The 21,359-nt window shown below is 38.9% G+C and overlaps 1 protein-coding gene across 1 annotated transcript; it reads left to right on the plus strand.

Annotated features, from left to right (window-relative positions):
* The first annotated feature begins 2,154 nt into the window (after window positions 1-2,154).
* On the plus strand, window positions 2,155-20,889 carry ENO4 (enolase 4). Its single transcript, XM_040071882.2, has 15 exons — window positions 2,155-2,292; window positions 3,543-3,671; window positions 4,882-5,072; window positions 5,290-5,373; window positions 5,924-6,072; window positions 7,729-7,898; window positions 8,109-8,240; window positions 9,690-9,755; window positions 10,678-10,725; window positions 12,558-12,725; window positions 13,749-13,874; window positions 16,158-16,353; window positions 17,278-17,345; window positions 17,896-18,013; window positions 19,994-20,889. Exons 1-15 carry the CDS (start codon window positions 2,155-2,157, stop codon window positions 20,080-20,082), a joined length of 1,872 nt encoding a protein of 623 aa, XP_039927816.1. The 3' UTR covers window positions 20,083-20,889.
* Window positions 20,890-21,359: the final 470 nt, after the last annotated feature.

Below are 21,359 nucleotides of genomic sequence, written 5' to 3' on the forward strand. Positions count from 1 at the left end.
TGACTAGGAACTATACCTCTAATCCTATTGGTGAGACTAGAGAAACAGCAAAACACCACCTGCAGAAGGATTATTTTGGGAAAGATAGTTGTTTTGCCAAAATTGTTTTGAGAAGAAGTCTTCTTGAGAACTTTCCCTTGGGATACAGTTAGCACTGCTAGCAGGCTAAAATACCTTCAGACATAGAAATGTCAGGCCCACAGCAGATGGCATCAGTTACTCTTCCCTCATGTACCAACAGTGTTACCACTTTGTTCTCTTGACTTTTCCTTTTGTGACTTGGGTGGTTTAGCTGCAGCACTTGCCAGTGAACGGAGGCACAACAGTCATTGAGTATATCAGCCTTCCTCATAATCCTAGGTAATCAGTTCTCCCACTTCCTTCCAGAGAAGTCTGACATTTCCCACAGTCTCCCTTTTATCTCCAACATGTTCCTTCATGATGCATTTTGTTCAGAGCCTGTGAAAGGGCAGAAGTTGGGAAACTGATATAGAGGCACTAAAACATATCAGAAGGCACAGCTCTCACATTGGGTGGTATTACCCAGCATATGATTATGCTCAGAGACCACCACACCAGCACCATTTACCTCCAGGAGCCTGTTCTTCCAGGAATATTTAATTAAACTGGAGCTTGCTGGGGCAAGCCTGTGCATGTGACAAATATCTGGCACTTGCTGCCACCCAGGTCTCTGACTGCACAAGCCCCTCCTGAAGCAGTTATGTGCCCAAAGGAGCAGCCACCCACCACATCAACTCCTCCTGAAGTAAGGAAATCTAACGAGGCATTCTCAACCCACTCTCCTCAAGGAACAGGTAGTGTCAGTTCAGAAACTTTTTCAGAGGAAACAGCTTTTTTAAAAAAAGGGTTTAAATCTCTGGAGAGGTACCATAGTATTTCTAAAGGATGTGAAAGGAAAAGAAAATGATTCCTTAGGGATTTTTCCTCATTATCACCCCACCTGGAGAATCGAGCACACAATGAGCAAAGGTCCACACATATTGATTTTAGAGCTGGGGAAGTGTGCAGCTAACAGCTTTTAAGTATCTCCATTTTCAGTTACTTCAACAAAATTACCAGTGAACAGTGTAAGAAAGTGAAAGTTTTTCTAGGAAATTGCGGTCTAAAAATGATCATTTAGGTCGCGAAATGTTTCTTTTCATTGAAAAGTGGAGGGCTTTCAAACGTAGGAGTTACTGTGGGCGTTTTGCAGCGTCGTCTTCACCAGACTCTTCCCAAACCACAGCCCGTCCCTCTTTCAGGACCATAATCTTACACAGTTTTGTTGCTTGGGGACTTTTAAAATCCAGGAGCGCTTGGTCGGTGCTGACTTGGAAGGCCACGAGCGGGCTCTGAGGGAAGCGCGGCACTGAGGAACCAAACCAAACCAAACCAAACCGAACCAAGCCGGGTGTGAAAAACGCCATTCACTTGTTTTTGAAATTCTAAAAGTTTAATAGTAAATAAGATGGTTATAAAAATAGAATTAGGGTAAAAAACCTGAACAATTAGAGTTAGGACAATACGAGACAATAAAAAACAAAGTTACAGACGTCTGGGTGCCTCCCCGAGCAAAAAGCTCCGAAAAAGAACCCCTGCTAACAAAGGACCATCTCTTAAAAGCAATAGCCTGTTGAATATTCATATATTTCATACATGATGCATAAACTCTATTCAAACAAAGAACCGTCTCTGGTTAGTATCACTTTTTTTTCCTTTAATCTCTGTGGCATTCTCAAGGCTGAGAGAGGCAGGAGGAGTTGGTCTCTTCTGATAAGGAAGTAGGAAATTCTTTTTTTTCTCCGAAAGGTTTACATTTTCCTGCGGTTGGCACACAAAACCTACACTTTAACTACAAAACTATATTTACTATACTATCAAAACATTAATACAACACTAACAATTAATACAACATAATACATATAGTAAATATCTTGCGTAGAGCCATATAATATGCATTTTTCACACCGGGCCAGACCGAACCACCTCCGCTCCCAGCCGGGGCTGTTCCCGGGCGGGCCTGAGGGAGCAGAGCCCCGGGACCGTGGGGCCCGGGCGGAGCACCCCGAGGTGCCGCTGTCCCGCGCTGGGGCTGGCGGGCAGCCGAGGAAGGGGCGGGCTCTCCCTGCCGCCTTGCCCGGCAGCGGCCCCGCGATGGAGGCGGCCGGGCGGCTGGGGAGGCTGCGGCGGGAGGCGGCCGAGTATTACCGGGGGCACCGGGTGCCGGAGCGGATGGAGGAGGCGCTGAACGCCCTGTTCCCGCTGCGCCCCGAGGATCTCTACGGGGAGCTGGTAGCGCGGGGCGGGGAAGCAGCCGGGAGGGCCCGGAGAGGCCTCTTCGGGCCCCGTGTCCCCGGAGATACCGTGTGGGTGCCCGCCGTGCCCGTGCCCCTCCCGGCCCTTGCCCTCAGCAGAGGGGTGCAGCGAGGAGGTCGGCGTCTCTGTGGTGACAGTTCAGCGGTTTGCCTCCTGGCCCGGGCAAGGATTTGCGATAGTTTTGTGTTTGTGGCCGGTGTCCACAGCAGCCGGGCTTCTTGTCCTCTGCTGGTTGCTTGTCTCGACACAAAGCAAAGCAGTGCACAGATGGACTGCTGTTTGTCCCTAACAAAACTGCTGCCCAGCAGTGATGACTGCCGGGCCGGCGGCGACAAGAGCCTGGGTGCTGCTCACACTGCAGCTGCTCATGAAAGGCAAATGGGCCCCACTGGAAGGGTCAAGAATCAGACCGATTTTATCTGTTCCCACTTGGGAAAATATTGTTGACAGTAGTCATAATGAATCCTCAATTAGTGGCCATACTGGAATTGCCAATACTCGAATAGTGAGCAGCTCTCGAAAACAAAAAAACACAAACCCAACCAACCAACCAACCAAACAAACAAACAAAAAACAAAAAACCAAACAAACAAAAAAACACACAAAAAAAAGATTTCTAGTATGGGCTTTGATGGGAGAGTGGCTGTGGAATTGAAACATTTCATTCCATCTTAGTTCACTGTTTCCCATCTCCCAAGTGTTTTGCCATCATTAGTGGAAGGGACTGGAACTGGTAAAACCTTTCCTTGCTTTGCTTGGTAGTTGGCATGTTCCTCTTCTTTGTAGCCCTAAGTGTTTCGTAGTTTTCCCATTTGGTAAGCTGTGGTTTTGGTGACTCTCCAATACTTGATTAAATAATGAAACTAGTAAGGAATATGTAGAATCCTCAGGTAAAAATGTAATCCTTTTTTTAAACCCACATTAGTGTTTATTAACTAAGAACAGAGACCAAAATGTGTTGAATTATGATAATTCATGAAGCCCATTAAAGACCTGTTGGAAGAAGAATGAAGACTCTGCCTACCAGAACTCATGGTTTCCACCTTTCTCACAGGGGTCAAAGCTTGCTGGAACATATAAATCATAGAATGGTAGAATATTCTGAGTTAGAAGAGACCCATAATGGATTTTTTCAGTGGTGAATTTGATTGTAAGATATTTCATGGAGTAAAAGCCTCGTTGCCTGGAAATTGACTTTTAATTAAGTTCTTTCTCTTTTATTTAAGGCTAACTACCTTTCTAAATTTTCAAGAGCACCAGTAATATGCAAATTAGTTGGAAGAAAAGTTCTTGATGGAGTTGGTCAGCCAACATTAGAAGTGGAAATATACTGTACAGTTAAAAACTACGAGAAGGTATGAGCTGCTTGTTCTTGTTTTATTTATTTTACTAGGACAATATCTGGGGAGGTAACTATTCTCCCATCCCAAGGAACATTTTATTTTCTATCTTTATTACAAGATATAAATCCCCGTGACTCAGCAGTTGAATGTTGTAACTTGGAAAAAAAAGGTATTGTGAAAAGTTAGACAGTGGCAGCAGCTATGAAAACTTTTCTAGGAATTAGACAATATTTTGTGAGTGGGATCTGATAGTGTATGTTTGTATAATTTTCTGTCTTAATGATCATGTAGGTTTTTCTTACACCCCATACCAACCTTATATGTTCATTTTCATTTCACCTTTTTCTTTAATTTTCAGATCTTTATGTTTCTCTTTGTGTGACACTTTCAGAAAAATACAGTACAGGTGAAAGACAGTAGAGATAGAGGCACTTCTTTCATGCTGAGCTAATTGGTTGATGTGGGTGACAGTAAAGTCAAACATACCCATTTAGCACCTGCAATGCAGAATTGATGGCTCATCTCTTCCCCAACCTGAAACATTCAAATTGCATCTTTGCAATTCTAGTTATTGTGGAGTAATTATTTCTACTTTCAGTAAGACTCTGCTTCACTTAATTCTTGAATTGCATCTAACCTCACAGATATTCACAGGATGTAAAGTTAATACTCTAGTGCAGGCAACTGTGGGAAGTTTGTAAATTATGTATTCCTCAAGTGAATTTTCTTCATATCATTTGTTCTTCATCAGTACAGAAAGGTTGGAATGATCTAAGCAAGACAAAAGTATCTGATCATGAGGGATGGCATTAAACATGAATGCTTATGAATCATGGTACAACAGGCTGCCAACAGCTGCAATAAAAGGTGTCCTAATGACTGTACGGTCCTTAAAATAACTCCATTCTATTCTGATAGCATAATATATGTATAAGGCAGATCTGTCAGAGGGGATTTGCCTGTGTAGTTATAATTTTAGGTCAAAAAACTTGAATGATGTCTGCAATTGCCAAAGTATAAGAGCCTAAAAAGAAGGTGCTGGATGAGAAAAGACAGGTGGAGCAAATAGATTTGGAGATATGTACCTGTAGATTTGGTAAGGACATACTTCTTAGTCTGTCAAATGACATTTCCAAGTTAGAAATTAAATAGTGTTTTAAACTGTTTACATTGTTTTGGTTTGGTTTTTGTTTGTTTTGTTTGTTTGTTTGTTTGTTTTCAGAGGATTTGTTCCACTGTAATGGCTTTTCATTCCCAAATACCTGAAAATGCTTTACCTGAAATAATTGAAGCTCTTGAGAAAGAAAGAAATGACTCTGTTCATACTGCTGTGAAATGGGTGAATGAATCACTGAACACAATGTTAAGGGACTTGGAGCCTACTGACCAGTGTCAAGCTGATAAGATGCTTGGGTAGGTCTTGCATATTATGAAAATTATTGCATTTGAATATTTGAAATAGTTACCATTAATTTATATTGTAACAAAATATGTAGAATATGCAAGGTTTTCTACATTTTGAAAATATTTTTAGGATATAATGTTGTCTCAGACCAATTTCACTACATTATTGCCTGCTTTTCATAATTATGAAACAAAAAGCATGCTCTTTTGGGTTGCAACTCTGCAGGCTGTGGCAAACAGACCTAATTGCCTTCCATGTGGACTACATTTGGGGAAACCTGGATAAAGTGAATAAGGACTCAGTTGGAAAGTGAGTCTAAATATGATTTTAATGCATTTTTTTATACTACTTTATATCTCCCACATACTCAGTTTGCCTGAATTGGCTTTCTGTGACCCGTGGGTGAAGATTTCAGTTCATGCATGTAATTGAAATTCAGCCACCTCTCTGAGTCTGCAGCCACACAATAACCAGTGTACAACTCACCTACTGTCTTAACCTAGGCCAGGCTGATGGATGTCATGAAGTCCTGACGGGACCTGTTACTACCCATGCAAAGGAAATAAATCCTTCATGCTCACACTGTCTGCTCAGAGCTGACTTTCAAACCATAGCAATTTACAAAGCGTGTGCTGAGGTTTGGGATGCTTGCTAGTGGTGCTTTTTGTTCAACCAGTGCTGCAGATGACTACCAAAAAAAAAAGATATTATAAATTTGTGGACTTCTCCAGCTTCACACAGCTTCTATGGCAGAGGCTCAAATACAAGCACTTAATCTATCTCCTAGCATGTTCTTTAGCCTGCATCCCGTCTGTCTAACAATATTTTGACCCGGTAATTTTTATGCCTCTTCCCTCAGTGAATACTTTGCAAACAAGGTAGAAGAAAAAAAGGGAATCGAAAAGCAAGAAGGAGGAGGGAAAGAGGAAGAAGAAGCAGCAAAAGTCATTCCTGCCCGTGCTCCGTGCCCTCCAGCCCCAACATCTAAGCCAAAAAAGGGGGGAAAAGGTTTTACTTTATTTAATTTTTATATTTTCTGCAATACAGATAATAATGATAAAGGTCCTAAAATATACCCTGTCTCATGTTCAGAGGGTTTGGTTACTCTCTCCTGACCTTTTTGATCATAGCAGCTTCTGCAGCAAAATGAAGGAGGGGAAAATACAGTTTCCTCATCATTCACATCCATTGGTTGAACAGAGTTTCTGCCTTTGTTTTACATGTGGTTTAGACAGGAGGTTATTATTCTTCAGTGAGGAATAAGAATGGAGGAGGATGCAAATGAAGAATAAAAATGAAAATGATAAGGAAAGAAAAGGAAATCACAGAACTGAGTGGTGAAAAGGAAATAGCATTAAGATAGAAGCTGAAAATAATTGAAAGAGGAAGGAAAGTTTCCTTCTAACAGTGAGAAAAGGAGGAAATACAGAGAAAATCAGAAGAGAAAGAAAGAAGAGGGTGAGATGGGAGTGAAGGGTAGTATAGGGTAAAAGGAAGTAAGCAAACGTATTACCAGACAAAGAAGGAAAAAATGGTGAGAGACTAGAAAAACAAGGTCAGGATACATGGCCAAAACGGAAGAACCCAAAGGAAAAAACCACCATGCATTGTTTCCATCTATACATTAAACTCAGACAAAAACTATGAGAAGGTATGAGCTGCTTCTTCTTGCTTTATTTATTTTACTAGGACAATAGTTGTTGTCTCAGTTGTTGTCATTTGTTGAAAGGGCAGAAAATTTTGGCAAATTATTATTTCTTAATAGTTTAGTTACAACTATCATATACTGTGATAGTTGCTTCATATGTTGGATGTGTGCACAGTAAATTCACCTTTGACCTGAAATTTAACTTCTGCAGTTGTCAGGTCCATCCAGATATCATTGTGGTTTATTTGATATGTTAGTCAAGCTTCTGCTGATACATCTTTTATGTGTTTTCACTAATTGTGACATTGACTGCAATATTATTGTTAGTCTCAGTGCCTGACTCTTTGCAGCCAATACCAAACAATCCCCAGTGGTTCTTGGGAATCAGATCATGTTCGTGTTCGTGTGAGCACTATAGGCAATGAATATGGTAGTGGGAACTGCTTGGTTTAAGGCATCTTGGACAAAGCTATTGTAAATTCTTATGGAAATTTAATAATGTAATGTAATATTTAAAAGACCTATTTCTCTTTGGGAATTCCAATTGTAATAGGCCCGATTTTTTTTCACTGTCATTATTAGAAGAAATCAAGTATTTGTTCTCCCGATCAGGTTATAATGTAATCTTCCATTTTTTAATGCAAAATCTGAGCATTTAAGAAGCACAATAAAGAAGACTGAAAACATGCTTTTGAAAGGAACCTGAAAAATTATATACTGTTATTGGATTCAAACACAGATAAATAAAAATACATATTTCAGTAGCTGAAAGATCTCCAAAAGAAACAGACTTCAAATGCATTTGAAACCAGAGTGAGGACAAATACTCTGCTTACATGTAAGGTCATTCCGTATAAAACAGCTGACAGAATTAAGTTTTTTAAAAGCAAATTACTGGTTTTTCGTACATTGAGTACACACTGAAATGACAATACTGTATTTACTCACATAACTCCCATCCACAAGCATATATTTAGAACCAAGAAAATATTTAGCTCCCACTTTCTGTGTTGTAGGAAGGAAGGTGGCAGTGGAAGTGAAACCCATCCCACCTGCAGAACCTGCTGTACCCGTGCTGTGTGGCAGCCTGGCCATCGGGGGAACGTCGCTTGCCATAGCAAAGGCCGGGGCCGCCGTCCGCCGTGTCCCGTTGTACTTACATGCTGCACTGCTGAAACACAATCAGGTACCCGTGGCTTTTCTCATTTCCTTTTGTTTGTCCCAATTACAGTTATTGCAGCCAGTTGTGACAGTGTTACTAAATTTGACTCATAGAATACACCCTTAACACCATTGCCTGTGTTCGCCGTTTTTGAACCCTGTACCATGACTAAAATATATCAGAAATTATTCTGATTTTTACATTTTTATTTTCACCTGGAACCCCCAATTGCAGGAGATGCCTAAAGAAATGACTCTACCACTCCCAATGGTTACTCTGTTGAACTGTGAAAAAAATTCATCTGCAAAACTGAAGTTAGTCAAAGAAGTTATGCTTATACCACCAGTTGAGTTATCATCCAAACAGGTACTGTTTCCTTTTTTTAATAAATGTATTCTACATCATACTAACAACTTATGTTCATAAGTATATAGGTCTTTTCAATATAGTCCTTACAAACTATATTTTTATTTTTTTGTTAGCTTAGAAGGCCAAAGTTTTAACAAATGTTAGGCATAATTCTAACACTAATAACATTAAATTAAGTAAAAAGATGGTTTAAAAGAAGAACCATGAAGACTTAAGATAAAATGGATTTTTGTATAGAGGAAAGAATCAGTGCGTTGAAGAAGATGTCAAGGAATTGTGTTACACAATAATAGATTTTGCATTGGTAGATTATAAATATTACCAGTTGTTTGATATAGCATACAAAACAACAAAACCCATAACAAATTCACAGGAAAGCATAAAATACTTGGGAAAAGTTGCTTTAAAATGAATTTGTGACACTAGAAGGGAATACAAAGAGCAAGAAGGATGGGTGAGACAGATGGGATCAGCCCTTCTCTTTTTGTTTAGCCATGTGTTGCATTAAAGAATGTATCTGCACAAGATGCCTCCATTAGGGCTGTGATTTCTACTTTGTGTGCTGGTGACCTGAACAAATAGCTGAGCTCGAGTCTCTTTCTTTTTGCTTTTCCTTTAACTTTTCTGGATTGTCCCCCAGAGCTGTTAACAAGGTCGCTAATTCTGCCCCATTCAAAGCCAGGATGCCTCCCAGGGCCCATGGGAGAGGAGGAAGTTGTTTGCTGCGGTGCAGAACACGGATCTGTTTGCAGTGTTGTTGCCAGCTGTGACTGACTTCTGCCCCCTTCAGTATTCCTCTACTGGCACAGTTTGAGAAAATCTGAAATGTCCTTTACCAAGTTCGCACTCAACATTCGCTAGCTCAGCTGAAAAGGAAAAAGAGCTTTGCATTAAAAGCAATGAATTCATTTAATTGGAGTGTTACCCAATGTTTTAAATCAAGACAGGTTTTTTGTTTGTGTGGGGTTTTTTTGGTTTGTTTGTTGGTTTGTTTGTTTGTTTTTGGTTTTGTTTTTCCTACTTCTTGGAAGTATTCTGAAGGTAAATGCACTCTGTCTTGTCAGAGTTTAGGAAGTCTTAGGCAGAGTTGCAGTTGGGAACAGGGATTATCACCTTCCCTCTTCTCAGATATAAATGCAGTCCCAGATATTTTTTTACTTGTTAAATATCTGAAGGGCTACTTTTAGGGAGGAAACTGCTTTCCTTGACATCCCATAATCGAATATTCCTGCGCTCATTCCACTGGTACTAACCCTTTATCGTTGGACACTTGACTGCATTTTGTGGATGGAGTGATTGTGCTAAGGAGTCTGTAATGGTATGAGCTTTTTTGAAGACTTTATTTTAAAATTTGCATTTAGAATAAGTGTTGTCTCTCTTCTGATTTAAGCTGCTAAAATGAATTAATACGACTTTCTTTTCAAGATTACTGTTGTTTAATTTCAGGGCATAGAAAGAATTCTGGATATTCAGAAAGAAGTGACGAGACTGTTGGAGTCTCCAGGCAAAATGGTACAATAGAAAATGTGTTCTTACATTGATATGTACTTAATTTGATCTTTTTACTGCCATTGTCCTTTTAAACATCCACGTGGAACACTTAGCCTGTTACAGGCTCGTGACACAGAATAGAGGATGTGTTTCTCTGACAGATGAATAAAACATTGGCCATTTGGTGTTACTAAATTAGAAAATTTAGAACAAAACATTGTTCTAAGCGTAAGGCTTTCTGTTTACCTGAAGAAATATACTGGGAGTGAATGATATATGATAAATATTCTGACCTTGCTACACCTGTCACACACAACCTGTTTTATTGCAGGCACTATTACTGTAGCAGTAAATCGGCCTCAGTGTGTGCATGTGCTTTTTGGAAAGCAATGTTGTTGTGTTTCTCCAAGTACAGAGTCTAGATTCTCTTTCTGAGATCCCTTATATTTTTGATGGGCTGGGTGAGAATGTCTTGGAAAAGAAATGATGGTGGGACAGATGTCCAAGTAGAAATAAATATTTTAAATGAGTAATCAGCACAAAATAAAAATATTAAACTATTAAACTATTGCATAGAGCTATTCCCTAAATGAAATATTTACAATCTCTTTTGACCAAAATTCAGTCAATCCTTTTCTCTTTTCTCTCTTTTCTCTCTTTTCTCTCTTTTCTCTCTTTTCTCTCTTTTCTCTCTTTTCTCTCTTTTCTCTCTTTTCTCTTTTCTCTCTTTCCTCTTTTCTCTCTTTTTCTTTTTCTTTTTCTGTTTATTTTTTTTTTTATTTTTCTTTTTATTTTTCTTTTTATTTTTATTTTTCTTTTTCTTTTTCTTTTTCTTTTTCTTTTTCTTTTTCTTTTTCTTTTTCTTTCTTTTTCTTTTTCTTTTTCTCTGTCATCTTTGTATTTTTCCATGGAATTGATTTTTATCTGCTTTCACTCCCAACAGCCTGGTACACAAACAGAAAGTAAGAAAGGAAAAGCACTAAAAGCTCTGGTAAGAAAAGAGATTTTAACTCTAAGCTTTCAACAAGGTATTAACAGCAGCAGGGAACTTAAAATGTTCTTATGAAAGGAAGCATCAATCTACATTGCCATTTTGGAAAGGTCAAGGCAAGACTTAAATATTCCAAATGCTCATATTTTACATAATAATTTAGATTCTTCTGACTATACCTTCCTTTCCTGGGGGACAGTAGAGGAAATAGGGGGAAATTCCTGGGATTTGGTAATTTTTCTCATATAGAAATCCCAGTAATTTATCCAAAGGAGCATTTTGCAGGCCTGTAGCAGCAGCAGAGAAGTTTTGATCTTGTAGACCATAAAACTGTTACCTGTAAGACTTGTGGATTGTGCTGTTCCCTAACCCTGGGAGCATAACTCCCCTCTTTATCCTGCTGCATTCAATGCCCAGGTCCAGTCTGAGGTTATAGATAATGGCAGATACAAACCAGTAGCTAAAGGGCAACATTCACAACATTGCACAGGACATTATTTTATATGGCTCAAATGATCTTTTTATCCCTTCAAAACCAGTAGTTTGTCAATAAGTTTTCCAAATAGTGGGATGGAAATGCCATGCAAGTTTTTGCTCTTCATTCTGAGATGATTTAAGTATCATGAGAATCGTTACTGTTGTGAAGTATAAAAAACAAAGGATGAACAAAAGCTTTCCTATGTTATTGTTGCTTAAACAACAAAAAACTTATCATCATTAAGATGCTGGCCAATGTTTTCCTGGTGGGTATTTTCCATATTAGTACCACAATATGTACTGCAATCATAAGGGAGAATATTTCTGTAAAAGATATACACAAGGAAACAGTGCATTAGGTTCTCTGGGAAAAAAATCCATTTATTTCAGTAGGAGGAAACTAAAGGAGACAGTAGTGAAACTGAATTTAAAACTGATAAAAGCACCATGTTAGTTTGAACTTTTTTGTGAGGGAAAGAAAGGAGAAATGACAAAGTAGGCAGTGAGGAAGAACTTATTTAGGTTAAGGGAGTAAAAAAAACTGGATAAAGAAAAAGATTTTTTATACAGATAAATTGCTTTTAGTAGAATGTAAGAAGGCACAGCATATGGACATCTTGTAAACCACATGAAACTGCAGATTTAACCCCTGTCTGAAGTGCAGGAACACTGCAGCATTTTTTTTTTACTGTCTGTTGCTGCATCTTTATAATGCAAAATTCCCAGACTTTATAGTTAAAAGTCAGTGTTTGGAAAACCTACAGAAAAACTGACAGCAGAAAGAAATAGGTGAACTATTTGCTCAGTACAACTCTGCTTGAGGCTGATGTCCAGCAGTACTGTCCCTGAAGCACACAGCTGCATGCAGCTGGGCTGGTGGTGTTTCCCCTCTATGAAATTTGACTTCTAGAAAGTCTTGGGAGATTCTTGAGGTTTCTTGAACACTCTCCAGAGTCAATATCAATGTTGTAGTTGAGGATTAATGAGCAAAAGCTATTTAAAAGTGGAGGGTATGTTTTTGTGGCAAAGGGTTGGTCCATAGCAGCAGAGCATTTATGGCAACCCAGTGGTTGTTAAAAGTGCCTTTAAAATGATTTTTTAAACCAGTGCTACCCATACAAGACTGAATTCTGTGTGACTAGACATATTTCCAAGGACTATTGCTCTCTACTCATTAGCACTTGATAATTCCTCTTTCCTTGAGAATTGTCCTTAAAGCTGCCAAGGAGATTTCTGAGAACAAATTTATAATATGTTGACCAAATGAAGACTGAAATGACAATGAAAAAAACCCCAGTAAATGTGTATAATATATATGTGTGTAAATAAAATGATTATTTTTGTTTTGCTTTCAGCCACCAGCCTTAAAAGGAATGTCGTGCTTAGGCTGCCTGACAACAGGATATGATAGTCTAGAACAACTGCTACTCCTAATGCAAACAGCTTGCAACAATATAGGTCTGGAGCTAGGAACAGACATGTACTTAGCAATAAATTGTGCTGCTCATGAATTAATGAATTATGTAAGTTATTTTTCAATTTTGATTTTCTTGGGTTTTAAAATAGATGTTAACATTATTTATTATTATGTTGCAAACTCACCTACAAGCTCCTAACTCCATTTTTTTAGGTAGCACTCAAGAAAACAGAAAGAATTATTTCTGCATTTATAAATTCTGGCTGAATCTGCTTGTTTTTCCATTATATTGAGCTACATCTCTTGTTTTCCTCAAACTATCCTAACACTCGCATGTATTTTTACTATGGTGTGTTTACATACACATTAGTGCCCATCTCATTGTGCATCAACATTAACTTTTTAATTTCAGTTTTTTAATGTTTTTATTTGACAAAATCTGTTTATCTCCCGAAAAAGTCTTACTGTTCTTGCCCCTTATTCCAAGATCAATCAGGTTTTTCTCTAAGCAGAAAAAGCAACTTCCAATTCGATTTAGCATGTCGTGAGCTTTTGTGTGTTTGGTTGTTCTGTACTGCCAAAGCTTCCATTATCAATATCTTTTGTGAAAGCAGTTGCTCTCCTGGCTGTGATATCTGTGTCCTATAGCAGAATGTGCAAAATCTAAACCAGCTTTCTGTTATTCAACTGTCAAATCCACTAAAGCAGTGGATATCCTGGCACATTTTCACAGTGTGCCCTTAAAAAAAAAAAAATCACCTTTTTTTTTTTTTTTTTTTTTTTAAGAGAAAAAAGATTTTTTCATACGAGATTCAATTAAAATGTCAAATATTGCTAACTCTATGTTATGGTTGTGTCAAACTGGCAGCATTGCTTAGAAAGTGCTGAAATAGATCTCTCTTCCTTTGGCAGTGGCATTGTTCAGAGACTTTGGCATGAGCCCACTGGAACCCACGGTGTCATTTTAGGCAGAGTTTTCTGTCACAAGGTGCTAACAACTCAGACGCAGAGTGATGCAGATGAGTGAATGCCTCCTGATTGAATCCCTCTGCTTTAACAGAGATGTGTACACTCTGCTTTTCAGGGTCCTGCTTTCCTTATCTTTTATGCTTTTTACTTTATTTTCTAGGATAAAGAAAAATATGAAATACTCACTGGAACATTCAAAAGTCCCGATGAAATGGTTGCCATGTATGTGGAAATGATTTGTAATTTTCCTTTTATTATTGCATTAATAGATCCCTTAAGAAAAGAGGTAAGATACCGCAGTGCAGTCCTTTAAAAACTGATGGTACTTTTCAGTGGCAAATCACTGACCCTTTTCTCATTTTTACAAAACTTGTAAAATACAAAGCTCCAGATTTTTGAGGTTTTAGGCACAAAAATATCACTAAAATACGCATCTAACAATTTCTTTGAATATATTTTATTGACAATGTGCAAAATTTTCAGTACTTTTGAGATAATTTCTGATGGAAAATCTTGGCATGAACAGAATATTGTCAGTACGCATACCTTAAAGAATTACAAGAATTTGCCTTTTTGCCTGATTCTACTTGCTGAACCACTGTTATTTTGATTACATTTTCCTCTTTATGTACACTATTCAAATTACAAAGTGAAATTGTATAATTCAAGTGCATTACAGAAATTGACGTGTAACACAATATTTTATTATATTAAGCTGGAGAAGCAAACATTTGAACATTGTTGTATATTCAGCCAAAAAATCACCAGAATATATTATTGCTGCAGTTCTTTGTGATGGATATTTATAACCAAAGTCCTGTCACTGGCAGCATTTTCCAAGGGGGAGTAAGACAGCCAGTATTTACCTCTGTGATCAAAGTTAGAGGAGTTAATTAGTGTGGCAAAACAACTACAACAATAAAGCACAATAATATTAAGCATGTTATCAAGCTATAGATGGATAAAAGAGATTGCATTTATATATAAGGTTAAATTTCCATGTGTTAAAAAAAAGAATAAAAAACCCTTAATTGCTGCAGAATGTACAATTGTAGGGTGAGATTCTGCTGTTGCACAACTTCATAAAAATTTGCTCTTGGTGTCAAATTTCATTTTATCTTCTTAAGTATAGATACAGGGAGTTAATTTTCATGAACAAAACACAAAGACTGTGATTGAAGGGAGAAGCAAAATGATGTTGGCTCTGTGAATCTGCCCAGTGCCTGAATGATTAATTCTAAAACCGATGAACTGCAAAATCCATCTGATTTTGTCCTTAACTGAAACTTTAAAACTTCATTTTTTGAATAACTGTGTTTAGTATTACCTCACTCTGGTTAACCTTGCCTCCCTGTGTTGTTTCAGTCTGACACTCTGAATTACCACGTTCCAAAACACCAGGGTATTCCCCACTCCTGCCAGGGCTGCAAACCTCCTGGAGAATTCTTAGGAAGGAAAATATTTTCAAGATGAGAATCAGCAGGAAAATTACAGCAGACAGTGAAGGGCAGTTGGGAACTGAGTACAGAGTTAAGGGAAAGGCCTCTCCTCCTCCTCCTCCTCCTCCTCCTCCTCCTCCTCCTCCTCCTCCTCCTTCTCCTCCTCCTCCTCCTCCTCCTCCTCCTCCTCCCAAATCTCCAAGGTTTACCCATGCCACATCTTTGCCCCTAATAATTAGATCCTTGAGGATTAGTTCTGGTACCAATTCAATAATTCATTGCCAGACATCAGAACAGTTCGGTGCTTAAATTTAAACATTCGTTCAGGTGTCAAAAACTTCATTTTGTCTTAAGCACAGGCTTGAAATCCACACAGGAATGGCCGCTGATGTTGATTGCAAGTAGCTAAGTACAAAAAACTGATCCACAGACCAAGAATAACCACTGGCAGAATTATGAAGTAGAGACTTTTTTAATGTGAGAACTTTGCATTCCGTGGACACAAAGCAAGCAAATTAATTCGTGGATTTCTTCTTTCGAATTCTTTACATATCCTTGTCCTTTATTTAGCCTGGACCATGTACCATGTGGACAATGCACTAAAATAAAGAAACAAAGACCCTGAAAAATGGAGCTTTGCTAGAAAAGAGAGCATTGTATTCTGCTGTTCTCTATGGGTCTTGCCATTGTGTCTATGTCTCCTGTTCATTATTTTATGTTCAAACAACTATGACACTTGAAATATTAACACAAAAAATAGTCCTTTGAATAATCGATAAAAAATTATTTTATGCTCCATCAAAATGAGATAAATTTCAGGAGGGAAATCAAAACAGCAGACCCCTACACTTAATTTAAATATTTTAACTATATTTTGTGCAAATAGTATTGATTAATTTCAGATTAAAATTTATGTTTTCTAGCAAAATCTTAAAACCCAAGGAAAATCCAAGTGGTATGTTTTTCTTAGGCAGTCAGATTTAAAAGGCAGTATAAAATATAGTATGTTTATATGAAGGGCATATTTAGGATTAAACCTGAATTATTATTTAATTTTTACCTCCTCAGTTAGAGTTTTCATTCAGCTTAGTTTTCTAAACTCCAGTTATTTGCTCAATTTGTTAATGCAGGACAGAGAACAGTGGAGCAGCATCTGTTGTGCCCTTGGTTCCAAATGCTACCTGATTGCTGAAGATGCTGCCACGCAGATTTCCAAACTCAAAACTGACCAAAACATAAACATAGCAATGTGCAGTGGTGTTGTCCTAAAATACATTAACCAAACCAAGGTGTCAGACCTCATAGAACTTACTGGAATTCTGGATGGTGAGTAGAGGGGGGGAGAGGCTGAAACCAAACCTTACAAGCCACACCTGTAAATAGTACATGTTTTTATTTAATTATTGACACTTCTAATTTATAAAGCACTTGTCAGAAGAAACTGAAATCCAAGTTTTGAATCACAAATCCCTGTCAAGGGGCTTAAAACAGCAGTCAAGGCTTCAGCTATTGTCAATACAACATGAATGTTTTGAATGTGGGTGCCCTTTGACACTGCAGCTAAGTGTCATGCAGTTAGATATCAGAATTAAAGAAAATAAAAGAGATGTGATCAATTCATCTCAATTTTGAATAATTTTAGCATTGATAATTTAAAAATTCAGACACGTACACACTGTTTAAAATTGCATTTAGATAGGTTATTGACTACATTTTATTGAGCCTTTGTGGTAAGTATTAAGAACCTGTGCAGCTTCATATGTAAGATTTCTCTATCACATTTTCTTTATTCATTTTTATACCCAAGGAATAGATGGACAAATTTAATATAGCTTAGTTCTTTTCTTGTTCCTTAAAAACACCCAGAATCACTGTATCAAAGTGAGTAAATAGCAACTAAAAGATTTCATTCAGTCAGAGTGGTAAATTCTTTTTTGAAAAGAAGAAAAATCATTACTGTAGTGAGGAACACATTTAAAATAAATAGCACAGCCTGATCAGACAGATCAGTGAGAGGCAGAGACCAGGATAGGGTTGAGATGTTCCCTTATCCATCTGAAAATAAAATGTAGCAAACTCATACCTTTACGTATTTATCAGGCAGGGTTTACTCCTGTTTGTATTTAAGCTTGGATAGCCCAAGGGTAAAAAAAAAAAAAAAAAAAAAAAAAGAATGAGAAGTCCAAACAATTTCTGTGTCAAATATATAAAATATACTCTAATGAAGGTGTTCCCTCCCGTTATATATAGGTCAAAGACATATTACCATATTAGGAAGTCCAGATGGAGAATCTTCAGATGAGAGCCTTGTGGATCTGGTAAGTATTGAAAGCTGTTCAATTGCAGAATTGCAAAAATACTGCTTTTAACATGTACTGTTTTTTAAGGAGAAAGCCTTTTTGTGCTTGAGAAAGAAACAACATTTTACAAAATGGGCTTTTCTAGAGGTTGTTTTGTTGTTTTTTTTTTTTTCCTACAGAGAGTGGTTATTCCTTTGAATTTAAAGAGAGCACACAGGAAATTTGCCAAAGCAGGGAGTATATTTGAAAGTGTGTATGATCCATTTGCTTGCATTAGTTTCTAAAAAACTGTGTTACTTAAAACATTCCTGCGTAGTAACAACATTTTCAGCAAATATTCTTAACGCTACTATATTTAATCTTTTGCAAATAAAAATTTCCTTTCATACGCCAGCGAAAATTACTGTTTGCATCCGGCAAATCTTTCGCTGGGAGGTTTTCATTTCCCCGTTTTTCTCTGCAGAGAGACGAGGGCGTTGAATCGCACTTGGGATGCGGTGTTTAATTTTTGGGCATGACTCCGCCGGCCCAAGGGGGCGGTTTTACCACGGGCCCTCTCTCGTTGCAGGCTGTGGGCCTGGGTGCCAGGTTCCTCAAGTTGGGAGGTCTGTCCCGCGGAGAAAGGGTGTCCAAATACAACCGGCTGCTGGCTATAGAGGAGGAACTGGCCGCGAATGGAGCGCTGCGTACGAGCTTCTTTCTTACTTTGTTTTCAGCCTGCCGTGAATACGGGCACAAAGATTGGAGGGAGAATGATTGAAACTGCGCCCCAGGAGGGAAGCGGAATCAAAAGGCTATAAATAAGGGCTGACAAAAAAAACCTAGGATAGCACTTGCCACAATGTATATTGTTGTCCTAATGGATTATCTGTTTACTGAATGTTAAAATAGACCCCTTCTTGAGGAGCAGCCTACATTAAGCTTTTTTCCCCCAGAATTAATTGGTTGTAGTCTTGAAGCCCATGGTGCAAAAGGAACGAAACAAAAAACCATGTATATAATGTGTCGAAAAGCTGCCAAAATGGAATTTTAGGCGAAATACCCCACCTCCCTTGAGGCCTGAAACATATATTGCTAGGAAAACTTCATTTCACAGCCCTCTTTTGTATGTTACATTTCCAGCAAAATGTGTTCGGAAAGCTACAATTGCGTGGGTAAGCCTTAAAAAAAACCCCAAGAAAACCCCAAGTTGATGATGCACATTCAGCCTTAGCCACTTGTATGCATCTGCCTGCCTGTTTCAGGATCGGCATCTTCTTTTTACACCGTACCAAGGCACTGTTAAATGCTTAACAGTTCATTAGAGCCACTTGCTCAGGTATCAATCAAGCCAGAATAAAGACATGTCTGAAGGCGAGGCAGAGAGACAAGGAGAGAAAGAAAGGAAGGAAGGAAGGGGTTAGCAGGAATTGTATTATGCCTATGAAAAGGAAACACAAAGCAGAATTAAGTCATTTTATCCTCTTGTTAGTAATAATTTCCAATATTCTACGCATAGGGTAGCAGCACTTGACATGCACAGTATAGAACAAAGTTTTTAGTTGAATTTTTTTTTAATTGAAAATATTTTGAGCTTTTTGAAATTTCCCCCTTGCTCATAAATAACTATTGTAAAAAAACAGAAACGTAGAAATTTGTTGTTGTTGTTGTTGTTAATAGTTTCACAGAAGGCACTTTTCAAAAATAAGACAGATAATTACAGAACTATGAATTTTAACTGCCTCAGCAGTATTAATATATTCCCTCCTCAAACAGTATAGTCTAAACAAAGGCTCTCGAGTCTGACAAATATTTAGACCTATATCTGATGAGATGAAACGGCAACAGTCCCCGACACCGTTAATCATTTGGCAGGAATGGGATCCAGTGCCTGAATCAACAGCAGGGCAATGGTGACAGCAGGTCTGAGCTGCATACCAAGCTCTTCATTTGGCTGGGCAGGAGCCGGGAACACCCAGGAGAGCCCATGCCGAGGGCACCGAGTGGCTCCTGGCTGCGAGGTGACACCGGGCCATGGGCAGTGCCCCGAGCGCCCGAGGAGCTGTGCCGGGCCCGGGCTCTCCTCTCCCGTGGGCAGCTCCAAGCAGCCCCGCTGGTCCTGCTCCACCACCACGGCTCCTCCTGCTCCAGCTGGGCTCCTGGAGTGACACCGGCCTGAGAGCTGAGACACTCGGCTGGGGTGGGCATCGTGTGTGGGGCAAAGCAGGGAGCTGGTGCTGAGGGCAGCAGGGAGAGAGGCACAGAGCTGGGAGAAACCAGAGAGTGGCTGATCCCCAGCTCTGTGATCCCCAGCTATTGATATTGTTGATCCCCAGCTACAGGATCAACACTGTGACAGGGGCTTCCGTGGGGTAGGGATGAGGCAGAGTCAGCTGGTGGAACTCCAGCAAGAGCAGCAGTGCAGGAGGAAAAAATAAGGCAGCAAGGTGAGATGATGAGTGAAGAAAGGAATGCAATAAATATCCCGGCTCAGGCTGTCGTGCACCATGTCCTGATCCTGTAATCCAAGTGTTCCTTCCTTTCTATGGAAGGACCAGATTTCTAAAGGTGCTCCAAGTCTTGTAAGCATCATGCGGCATTTCCAAAACATCTGCGTGCACCAGAGAACACTACAACAAACCCCATTAACAGCAAACATGAGCTGCTTTTTTTCCCTTCTATTTCAGGTGAAGCAAAACTTGAATTCGTTGATTTTGCTGAAGAATCACAGCCAGAACAACTTCCTGAGGTGCTCCCTGCCCCGGAGCAGGATTAGCTGCCTCCACAGCTCTCGGCCAGCCCTGCAAATTCACAGCCTGCCTGCGTAGCTCCCAGAGAACAGCACACTAACCTAGGCTGTCAACATTAACTTTGGGATAAATTCCTAAGAAAAAACATTTTACTAAGAAACTCATATATTAACTATTCCTAAATCCATTTATTTTCAAGCAGTTCAGCCAAATATCACCAAGAGATTTCAAATACTGGCTTCTCTTTCCCAGGGACCATGGCCTTCAGCTGAAACCAAATTAACTGAGCAGTGACTGTAGTCTGAAAATACCACGAAATTCTGTGATGTATTTACAAATTGACAGAACAAATACTGCTGTGTTAAGTCCAAAACTAAATGTTTGTTTTGAGAAAATCAGTCTCCCTCCATACAAAGAGCAAGCTGTTGACAAACAGTAAAAAAAAAGCCCAAACACAAACAGATCACCACATTTTACAAAAAAAGAAAGGCCTTGACTGTTCGGCTGCTCCATCCCCCCACATCCCCTCAATGCTGCCCGGAGATCCAGCCTGCAAAGGAGATTTTGCTCCAGTTGTAGCCCTCAAGACAAGTGCATCAGTGCAAATCCCAAATGTTGGGCAGAGAGCTGTGACTGGTGTCAGTAGGAAGCCTGCTCCAGTCAGCAGCAGCGAGTAACAAGTCAATTCCACAAGGTCTGGGAAACTTGTCAGGAGTCTTTTTAATAAGCAACAATGAAAAGTTAAAGAAATAATTTATGTTCGAGGTAACAAAACATTTAAGTAAAAGAAACGCTTCTTAAAAAACTTCTGGGTTTTGTCTAATTTGAAAATCTGAACATATAATACAGCAGCAATAATCTGAGGAAAAAAATACATATATGAAATTTTGCATTTTAAGTTCAGTGTAACAGACAACTAAGTGAAAAATTAACAGCCAGAACCAACTGCCCCCAAGAAATGAAAATACCATGAGAGACAAATTTCCGCAAGTTTATGAACTGTATGTAATTCAGTAATTAGATCAAGTCCAAGATTTTCGTAGCAAACATGCAAAAACCACCAAAATAGATGTGAAACCACCACACTCATTACTATCATTTTATTTTTAGGAAAAGCACCAGACAGTTGCATGCAGAGCCAAACCAACAAACTCGGAACATTCATCCTTCAATACTATCACTGTTTCAAATAATTAAATAAAAAAGAATCCAAGTGCATTCAAGTACGTGCCCACCCAATTTCAGTTACACCAATCTTTAGGTAAATCCCTGATTCCATTTGTTCATTATAAAAGAATAAGAT

Source organism: Hirundo rustica, chromosome 8 (assembly GCF_015227805.2).
Source record: "Hirundo rustica isolate bHirRus1 chromosome 8, bHirRus1.pri.v3, whole genome shotgun sequence".
Classification (NCBI taxonomy): Eukaryota; Metazoa; Chordata; class Aves; order Passeriformes; family Hirundinidae; genus Hirundo; species Hirundo rustica.